Genomic DNA, 10,516 nt, shown 5'->3' with positions numbered 1-10,516 from the left:
AACAATGTTCTACAATCCATGATGTGTACCCCGAGTCACAGACATACTCCGTAAATGTAATATGTAAAGGAGGCCCACCGCAGTTTGCCCTGAAGGACCGCCCTGGAGAAATGGATGGATCCCATTGGTAGCTGCGGGTCAGCCTCCCCCCTCCCGCACAAAGACCTCGTCGTTCGTCCGAATGCCAGCGCTTCCCAGCCAAGCGAGAACCCGACCCCCAACCATGGCTTGAACGGGGGCAATTAAGCTCGCCTGACAACTCACTTGACAGTCTCGCATACTTTTCATGAACCATGATTTCAAACGAAACTGAAGCCGCGACTTGGGTCGAACCCGGTCCCTGCTATGGACTTTCGTCAGTTCCTGCATTAGCGCCACCAACATCCAGAGAGCCGATTTTAGCTCTTCCCAGGGGGAAGGTTCCGTCTGGGAGCCTAAGGATCCGGGCAGTCGACGGCCCCGAGTGGCCCCAGGCACGCCGTCGGCAATAGTGGTGTTGCTTCTTCGTCACAGTTCGCTCCTCTTTCCTGGAGGGGCCCCAAGGGAGCGGACTCTCCCACGCGGACGGAGTATCTAAGCTCTGCAGCATTGATCTTGCCGGGTTGAGGAAAGCTCGCATGATCTCCAGCTCATCCCTCATTGCCCATCTCTCATCACGGTCGTCGGGGACCGCGCTATCGGTGGGGCTGCGGTGACGGTGAAAGCTCGGTTTGCGCCTGGAGAGTTGAGGAAGAGCTGGTTCGCTATGGATCGCTATGGATCGCAGTGACCAGTGACCATGTCTTACACGGTGTCGGTGCCAGACCGGGGGAGCGCATGGCCACATCCTACTGGGTCATCCACTCGCCAGCGATCACGGGGACTGGAGGAGGGTCGCGAACCCATCCAATGACGGTTCGGATTACGATTCACCGTACATATTCTGGATCCGGTTAGCGCCAGCGGTCCGAAGATCCCCAGCTTCCGATTGATAGTCCGTCTTTCTTACCCGCCGGTTCCAACGACTCTTCACCACTCCCATGGAACTGCTGGTCCATCGGCATCTCGCTCCCTCACCCTCTTTGGTCTCTCCTATCTCGCGGTTGCAGCGTGGCACGTCCTGGGGAACTGGGGCAGAGGACCATGACGTGATCAGACCACCCCCACTACTTGGCAATTAGCGTGTATACCATCACAATCGGTACTTTGCTCCTCAGGATACGCGAGACAAAGAGAGGTGAAGCGGGGAAGGCGCTCCGGCCAGCCGAGCGCAAAGTCAGTTCTGCCTCAACTCTTCCCATACCAGACGTACCAGATGCACTGGCCTTTAATTCCCGTATGGGCGTACGCCGTACCGGTAACTCAATTGGCACGGATCTCTGAAAAATGCCTGTCATCCTTTTCCGCAAGATTCTTGGGATTCCTGGATCTGCGAATCCCCAATAGAATTTTTTTTTTTAAAAAAGAGAGAAAAAGAAAAACAGCACGACCAGTGCAAAGAAAAGAGCCAATTTTGAAAAAGAAAAAAAAAGAAAAAAAAAGAAAACAATGAAAAATAAATTAAGAATGAAGTGGAGAGACCAGGCGATTCTAAAGCGCGACGGCTGCAAAAGCGTGGCAGCAGCTCAGCCAAGGCCCACTAAAATCAATAGTCGACAGATCCTCGTCGATCCGCTTCAGGGATCTGTCGATTGTCGAACATTTCCAACCTTTCCTTTTTCTTCCAATGCTCTCAGGATCCAACGCTGAGGACTCCTTCAAGAAACCCCCACTCAGAGCGCCCTACACGCTTAGGGACGCTCAGCGATACCTACCATTCGTTCGTTTGGATTTCTGGCTTCTGTCAACACAGGCCGTAATCGGCGCTAATCATGATGCAGTCACAGCGCTCGCGCCAAGTCACGAGATGACGCAGCAGCGATCTGCAATCTCCTCCCATGCAGCAGTCGAAGGACCGGGGTCATTAATGCCATGTTAGGGGGGTCCTGGTCTGGCGCTATCATATGCGCTTCCTCCAGGTCTGGACGGGCAACGAGAACTGTTGAGCCGATATACATATGCATGCACGCATGCATGGGTATTCTTCTGACTCTTCTGTGAGTCTATTTCCTTCGTTCTCGCTACCGCCATGCACCTGCCCCGAAGCCCATTGACAGTCGATGCCTCAGGTGGGTGGCTCCAGCCTGGCGGGTCCATAGCCCAAGTCCAGAGGATTTACCGCCTGACTACGTGCCGTGGGGAAGGATGGATGATTATCTGAGAACTGAGTGGAACCGGAAAGGAGAGGGGGCCAAACAATGGGGGTACGCCGTACGGAGTTTCGGGCGGTGCTAAAGTACTACGGCGACGACTCCGTACGCGGAGTAATACTGGCCCTTGGGAACGAAGTACTCCATCCTGATGGTCATCCACCAGCTAGCCGTCCTTTGAGGACCTGCCAGGGTAACCGGGATTCCCATCCAACCAGACACGAAAACGCACCGGGTGCCTCTGGTTCACGTGTATGTATGCAGCACCTTAAAAACAGCTTAAAGCACAGGGAACTGGGAGCACCCTGCCACAGCTGTCCACCCAGCAGGAAAATGGCGTTGCAACAGATGGGCTCATGTCGAGTAACCTGACAACCCCTCAACCAAGCTCAGACCAATCAGCACAGGCGTCACATCTCAGAGCTGGAGAATAGTGTGCATCCATAGAGTCCAAACACCACCCCCCATACCCAGTGACCTACATGGATTGTTTCGAAAGGCAACATGGAATCGAGGGATCTGACTGCCTACGCTGGCCCCCTGTGAGGATCCACCGGCACCCGCACGGATCGCTTCCATAGCGATCCGTATAGGCTGATTGGATCTCACCGAGGCCGTTGTCGCCCGAGTGATGGGATCTCAAATATTGGACCCTGGGAAAGGAAACAAGCAAAGAAAGGAACCGAACGAAAAGGAAAGGGAAAAAGCAAGAAAAATCCCCGATGATCCTCGGTGCATGGGAGTGATGGTTTGTGATACCTTGAACCGATGGGGGGTGCACCAGGTAGAGGCCGCCAGTGGCCCCTGAAAGCCTCACTAAGGATGGCCGTCGGCGGGCCAGTGGGAGCCGAGCTGCTGGACCGGGGGTCCGATCCGCGATGGCATGGAATCCCTGTCTGGGTATAAGGTTGACTTGGCACTGGGGGATCCTCCTCTACTGCCCGTAGTTAAACTTCCCTGCTTACATACCATCCGACTCCATCTGCCCATCCCCCTGGGTCTGATCACTCCGTCCATCCCGTCCATCAACCCTCCGGTTGTCACATTTGGCCCGGGGATGTTGACCAGTAGGTGGGATGGACTGCCCACCATCTCGATGTCATGGGCTGAAGCTTAGGGGTGCAACCCAGAAGGACCATGCATATGTGGATCTACCTTGGCGAGATTGTCATGGCTCTGGTCAGATTTTTTTTTTTTTTTACTCCGTAGAGAACTAACAGACTTACTCCGGCCGATGTTCAGCTGACGCCACAGGAATGGTGTGGATGTGGCGGTGCGCCTTGAGAACTTCAGCCACATGTCGATCTTCACCTGACTGGTGACGGCCTCAGGCCTGCCGCCGGATCCCACTGGAATCACGGATTGAAGTCTGAAGGGAAAGTATCCCAGTATCACCCCCGGCTGACGCTGCCGTCGCCAGGACTTGCAGGAGACTTGAATCAGGATGAATGCCTCTGTGTGGTCGGAACCAGGATGCTTCACCGCGATTTGTCACGACGCAACAATAAGAGCCCCCCCCCGATTGATAGGCTCTCCGTGAAGCCGCCACAGGACACCGCGATCTACCTCCTATCCTAACCTTTTTTAACTCCGTGACTGCGCGCGGTGCGACGGTGCTCAACGCTCAGGGCGGCTAACTTCCCTGACAAGTCCTCCGTCGTGTTCCAACTTCCAGCTCGAACCAGGGCTGACGGGGTGTGACGACTTTGGTTGCTGTACAAGAGATCACATCGTTGCTGCCTGAACGCCTCTGCTGCAGCGATGGCTAGTCCACTCCTCACCTGCTCTCATCATTGTCTGATAATCACATCGACCATCTCTCATTGACTAGTGATACAGCGTAATACCCCCATCAGCATCCGGTGCCATAACTTCTCTCCCACAGGGAAGGGGGGAAGAGGCACGGAGGCGAAAGGAAAAGAAAAGAGGCGAACCCACCACCACTCACGCCCGGAAGGCCTGCTTCATCCCTTGCATAGGGCGTCAGACGCACCTTGAGGGGGGGGGGGGGGGGGGCCAGATGCGCCGCGCTGGCCCACGGAGGAGCTCGACTCGATCTCCGGTGCCAAAGTAGCAGGGATCGCGCCGATCGAAGTTCGCCTTCGTCGTCAAGTCGACACGTCTCTTTTCCAGAACCCGATCGCCCCCTTCTCTCAACGAGGCGATTCTCTCGGGTCTGCGATGTGCAAAGGATTTCCGCCACTATTGCGGAATTTCTTTTTCGTTCCCTTCCCCCTGGAACCTGCAATTGTGCTCGCTCGTGTCCTGTGAACGGCGGCCGGTAGGTGGTCCCCTCCCTATGCACACATCCTGTAGGTACTCCGTCAGTCTGGCACAATCTGGCACAATCCGTTTGTTTCGTCGTGTTTCGCCTCGTCGCTCGTCCCGTCATCTGGACCGTGTGTTTCGGCCACCTACGTACGTCCTGATGTGCAGCCGTAGTGGCCAGAGCCTAAGTATAAGCACTGCAGCCGCCACTATGCAATAAGTCCAGCGCTGCCATGACCCTTCTCGCTACCAATTCCTCCGTTCCGCCCCGGGACCAGGCCCCCGGAGCAAGCGCTCCTGCTTCCACCAGCCTCCAATCGGTTGGGACTGACGATTGGCGCCTCCGAGTTGTCGGTGAGCGCCCGTCGGTGACCTCAACAGACAGCCGTTTAACTTAATCGTCTGATATATTGCGCTCGGCTTTCCGAAAATGCCTCAGCGGATGCGATCTGTCACGACAGGGCGAGAGAGGGTATTGTTTGGGGATCTGCCGGTGTGGGATAGTTTCCTAGGGCTGCCCGGCCTCGCAACCACCCAGCGTGCATTGGAGCTCTGACTAGGTCTCTCCTCCGTAGTTACCGGGTAGTTTCTCCTTGGAGCCACTTTGGCTGGCCAAAAGCAAGTCCAAATGATCTGCTTGGCTTCACCGCTAGCATGGGCCTTTGCGTTCGGAAGTCCGTCTGTAGGTACGGTCCCTCTTCGGTCTCTTTACAGCCTACAGGACCTAGGTACTATGTACGAGGTACTTTTGGGTGAGCCGACCTGCAGAACTATTATTCAGTCCCCGCTGGTATGAGTCTGGAGTCTGGAGTCTGGAGTCTGAAGTACGGAGTCTGGAGTACTCCATGGGTAAGTCGCTCGTCTATCCACCTTCACCCCGGGTTTACCGTTCGAGAGACCGGTGAGGTACCAGGACCTACCTCATATCTCTTCCCTATTTATTCCGTATATCGATCATCATACTACCTATACTACCCACTATTTCCCTACTACCGTCGAAGTACGGAGTACCCAGCTCTCGACAATACCGAACCCATGAAGATGCAGGAGCAGGTAGAACTTTGTACATTCATCCCCCTTCCTCTATGTTCCATCATATTCATGTAAATAGCCACCTACCACACTCTACGCACCCACCTCGCACTAAGAAGCGCACATGAATTACCTACCCCAAGCTACTTCAACATGGACCCCACATGTTAAATGAAAGGAAACCGAATCTAGACCTTCCTTTTGTGTTTGTGTGCGTGGGTAGGTAAGTGGGTGGGTGGCATTAGTGTGATGCAAGGTAGCGAGGTGTGGGTGTAGTTTAGTGTACTATGTACGTGTAGGTAGATGTGCGTGTAAGTAGGTAGGTAGGTAGGTAGGTAGGTAGGTAGGTCTTGAGGTATGAGCTGGTGTGTGAGTGTGGGTGTCGTGTCATACTCCTTCTTCCTTGGTTGTTTTTTCGCTTTGTAAGTATTCTGTTGGTTGTTGAGATGGGTATGGGTGTAGGTGGATGTGAATGATTCGCTAATTAATTTATCTAAGAGGTAAGGTAAGATAAGCTAGGGTAGGGTGGGTAGGTATCTGTCTATGTACAATTGGTTTATGTCTGTCTATCTAAAAGTCGTGAACCATGATCTCACTACTGTGACCCGCACACAATAATAAATCAGGCCATCTAGAAATGAAGTGTGATGGGCAACGGCAATGTAAAAGAAAGCAAGAAATGGAAGATAAATCAAGAGATGGAAAGCAAACTGCCCGCATCGATTGGATCCAAGCTTTCGTCGGTTTCCAGAAACCTCCCTCGTGTAGACCCTCTATTGGAAGGCGTTGCGGATTTCCAGCTGGATCTGACCATCCACCACACTCTTGATGCTGATGCTTCGCAAATCTTCCACGATCCAGTCCGCTCCGGCTTCCTGGAGCTGGGCAAGCGAGTGGGTGGTCGTCAGCGCAATGACCTTGAACCCGGCCGCCTTGCCCGCCCTGATGCCCGACGGCGCATCCTCCAGAACTACCAGAGACGAGGAATGCTCCAGACCCAGGCGCGTCCGACCCAGCAGATAGCACCCGGGGTCTGGCTTACCCAGCTCGACGTCCTCGGCCACCACCAAGACCTTGGGGTGGGCGAGGTTCAACACGCCCAGCCAGCCGTCCACCAGCGCGCGCGTCCCCGAAGTCACCACACCCCAGCGAGCACCGGCGTCGTCCAACGCTGACATGAAATACCGAGCCCCAGGGATCTCGACGGCGTCCGAACCGAATTCCTTGGGAATGCGACCCTCGATGTAGCTGACATCTAGCAGTTGAAAAGGCAACCCGTCAGTGTGTTGTTTATGATGATGCTGAGGTTGGACTTTCCTAATCGAACTTGCAGACTGGTGTCGCCGGGTGGGGGGGGGTCACTTACACTCCCAATTGGCCTTCTTCGGGTCGTACAGCTGAAGCGTGTCAATGCTTCGGCGGCCATGGGAGGTGGCCAGGATCGTTTCGGGATCAACGCCCAACTCGGCGCCGATTCTGCGATTTAGGATTAGGACTTGAACTCTGAAGGCGCTTCGTTACACGGGTGGTGTGATGGTGGGGACGCACTTGTGCCAGTGTTTCACGATGGCTAAAAACCAGACGTCAGCGAACCTATTTTTGGGGTGGTGAAAGGAGGGGAAGAGGGGAACTGACCATCAGTCGAGTCGACGATGGTGCCGTCGAAATCGGAAAGCAGGCCGTCAAAGGTGTGGACTTGGGGAGGGGCCGAAAAGGAGCCGGCTGGTCTAGACATGATAACGGCGGGGTGTAGCACAGAAATATCGCCAAAGTGGGGGAAGCTGAACGCGAGGCAGAAACCGACGCAGAGAGAGAGGGGGGTAGCGGCAGAAGTGAGATGTAAGGAGCGAACACAGTCAGCCAACGCAGGCAGCAAAAGGAGGGACCGACAAAAGAGGGGGAAATGAAGTGTTCAGAGCGAAAGACGAATGGCAGCGCGCGATGAGCATCAGCGGGCGTCCCGTCATGAAACCGAAAGACTCCAGAAAAGACCCGGCCCTCGGAGATCGGCCCAACGTGGTTCCGGTTATCTTAGCGTCTGGCCGCCGAAATCTTCCTTGGCGGCACAAAATTATTCGGGCGGCCAGTCCGCTCTTGATCGTGCCGATTCGCCTTGCTCAGAGACGGACGTTGCACATCAGTCAAGATGGTCAAGCTAGGTATGTGGATTTCCTCCCGACTGGGTATCCGTTCATTGCTAAGTGTTCAGGCAAAAACTCGAAGCGGGTGCCCGTCCGCCTACGACACAAGATTGAAAAGGCCTCCGCGGCCAAGCAACGCAAGCAGAGAAAGCTTGCCAAGCAGGTACTTGCCCCTCCTATTTAAACACTCTCATCTGAACAAGATGCTGACGCCCGCTGCAGAACCCCGAGTGGCGCTCCAAGATCAAGAAGGACCCCGGTATCCCGAACCTTTTCCCCCACAAGGACAAGATCCTCCACGAGATCGAAGAGAGAAAGCGCTTGAAGGCGGAGGAACAACAGCGCATCCGCGATGAAGCCCGTGCCCGCAAGCTGGCTCAGAAGGAAGGATCCGGCGAGGAAGCTGTTCCGGCCAATGCCAATGTCATGATTGACGAGGACGACCTGATCGACGACGAGATGGATGAGGATGTCGGTGACTCCTCGAACCCCATGGCGGCGCTGCTGGCTTCCGCCCGTGCCAGAGCCGCGGAGTACGATGAGGAGCAGTCCGAGGAGGATGACGATGAGATGGATGAGGACGATGATGAGGACATGGATGAAATGGACGAGGACATCGAGGACGGCGGTGCCACCCTGAACGTCACTGCTTCCTCCTTGACCAACCAGATTGCATCCAAGGAGAGCTCGCGCCGGGCCTTCGACAAGGTTTTCAAGCAGGTGGTCGATGCCGCCGATGTGGTGCTGTACGTGCTGGACGCTCGTGATCCCGAGGGCACTCGTTCCAAGGAGGTGGAGCGGGCGATCATGTCCGCCGATGGTGGCAACAAGCGATTGATCCTGATCCTCAACAAGATCGACCTGGTGCCTCCCCCAGTGCTCAAGGCCTGGTTGGTGCACCTGCGCCGGTACTTCCCTACGCTGCCCCTGAAGGCATCCAACGGCGCGGCCAACGCCCACAGCTTCGACCACAAGCAGCTGACCGTCAAGGGCACCTCCGAGACGCTCTTCCGCGCGCTCAAGTCGTACGCCCACAACAAGCAGATGAAGCGGTCCATCGCGGTCGGTGTGATCGGCTACCCCAACGTCGGCAAATCCTCCGTCATCAACGCCCTCACGGCCCGTCTCAACAAGGGCTCCAGCAATGCTTGCCCGACCGGCGCCGAGGCCGGTGTGACCACCAGCCTGCGGTCAGTGAAGCTGGACAGCAAGCTCAAGCTGATCGACTCGCCCGGTATTGTCTTCCCGAACGCGGGCAACAAGGGCGACAAGAAGAAGAAGAAGCAGGAGGAGCACGCGCGTTTGATCCTGCTGAACGCGGTACCCCCTAAGCAGATCGAGGACCCCGTTCCCGCCGTGTCTCTGCTGCTCAAGCGCTTGTCGAGCTCGGAGGATCTCATCGCGAAGCTGCTGCAGGTGTACAACATCCCGCCGCTCATCCCGACAGGGGGCGACCAGACGCACGACTTCCTGATCCACGTGGCCCGCAAGCGCGGTCGTCTGGGTAAGGGTGGTGTGCCGAACCTCGACGCTGCAGCGATGACGGTGATCAACGACTGGAGGGACGGTCGGATCCAAGGATGGGTCAACGCGCCCGTGCTGCCGGTGGCGGCTCCAGGTGAGGCCGCGACGGAGACGGCGGCTGGGGTGGACACGAAGCAGATTGTGACCGAGTGGGCGGCGGAGTTCAAGATCGAGGGACTCTGGGGTAACGGGGCTGACGATGAGATGGCCGAGTAGATGGTTTTTTCCTGGATACCAAGGCGTTCTGGTTCTTAAAAAGGTAGATAGTCATTGCTAGACATGACGATGAACATACTAAACCTGATTGTATGACAAGCGACAGCGACAGTAGTCCGTAGCCATATATGCATGAACTTGATTACTACACATTATATTGAATAATCTCATCGTAGACTCGTGGTAGCGTGGTTGACCTCTTAATACCATAACATGAGTGCACCAGCAACTGACTATATATCTCCGCAGCCACCATCCGCCACCACCAACATCAAGACCACCAGAACCACTCAAATACCAACAATTAAGCAAACGAACACCCAACCACCCATCAAGCACCAAACCCCAATCCCAATCCACCTACAACAAACCTATCACCACCCTAACCGCCATCGAGTATCTACTCCGTACCACTGATCTCCTCCGTATCGACCGATCGACCGATCCCGATCCACACGCGCCCAGAGTCCAATCCAGTCCTCCGCGTCGCGTCCCTATCAAACCGAACGAACCAGACCTGCACATTTTCCCACTGACCACCAAACCACACCACACCCACCCTTTCACTCTACACCAACACCCTCAATCTCTCGCCCACATTACCTACCCGAACACAAAACCAACCAACAAAACAAACGACAAAGAAAAAAAAAAAAAAGAGGAGAAGAATAGGATGCCCCGAAAATCCACCAGCAGTGTCGGCACCGGCACGGGCACCGGTACACCAGGCGACGAACACCCCCCAGCACCACCAACAACAACAACAGCAACACAATCCCCTCCACCGAATCCCATCCAACTACCCGAATCACAAGGCCAGATGGTCGAGGCAACGGAGCAGCAGATTAAAGCGAGGGCGAATATAGAGGTATCCCTCCATTCTCATACCTTTTTCCTCAAATTCAAAGTCAAGGTCAAGGTCAAGGAAGGAAAGAATGAAATGCTGACGATAAAATGAAAATGAAGGACTACCTCCTCCCCCGCTCCCTCACCCTCCGTCTCGCAAAATCCGTCTTGCCGCCGAATACCTCCATCCAGAAGGATGCCGTCCTGGCGATACAAAAGGCCGCGACGGTGTTTGTGTCGTATTTGTCGGCGCAGTATGTT

General features: G+C 55.2%; 3 protein-coding genes across 3 annotated transcripts; 2 read left to right on the top strand and 1 right to left on the bottom strand.

The window, feature by feature from the left end:
- Positions 1-6,006: 6,006 nt before the first annotated feature.
- On the bottom strand, positions 6,007-7,533 carry BO80DRAFT_430406 (HAD family hydrolase). The gene is made up of 4 exons (XM_025720701.1): positions 7,164-7,533; positions 7,077-7,098; positions 6,895-7,004; positions 6,007-6,783 (listed from the first exon to the last, which is right to left on the bottom strand). The coding sequence occupies exons 1-4, from the start codon at positions 7,261-7,263 to the stop codon at positions 6,302-6,304; spliced, it is 714 nt and encodes a 237-aa protein (XP_025569130.1). The 5' UTR covers positions 7,264-7,533; the 3' UTR covers positions 6,007-6,301.
- A 78-nt stretch (positions 7,534-7,611) lies between these two features.
- On the top strand, positions 7,612-9,500 carry BO80DRAFT_430405 (putative GTP binding protein). The gene is made up of 3 exons (XM_025720700.1): positions 7,612-7,687; positions 7,738-7,832; positions 7,892-9,500. Exons 1-3 carry the CDS (start codon positions 7,675-7,677, stop codon positions 9,407-9,409), a joined length of 1,626 nt encoding a protein of 541 aa, XP_025569129.1. The 5' UTR covers positions 7,612-7,674; the 3' UTR covers positions 9,410-9,500.
- Positions 9,501-10,082: 582 nt separating this feature from the next.
- On the top strand, positions 10,083-10,509 carry BO80DRAFT_439910 (uncharacterized protein; the record flags this gene model as incomplete). Its single annotated transcript, XM_025721100.1, has 2 exons — positions 10,083-10,328; positions 10,376-10,509. Coding segments are annotated over 2 exons (380 nt in total), but the record flags the coding sequence as incomplete, so codon positions are not given.
- Between the last annotated feature and the right edge of the window lie 7 nt (positions 10,510-10,516).

Source organism: Aspergillus ibericus (genome assembly GCF_003184845.1).
Source record: "Aspergillus ibericus CBS 121593 unplaced genomic scaffold BO80scaffold_103, whole genome shotgun sequence".
In the NCBI taxonomy this organism is placed as follows: Eukaryota; Fungi; Ascomycota; class Eurotiomycetes; order Eurotiales; family Aspergillaceae; genus Aspergillus; species Aspergillus ibericus.
Note: the sequence above shows the minus strand (reverse complement) of the source record. Positions and strands in the feature narration are given on the sequence as shown.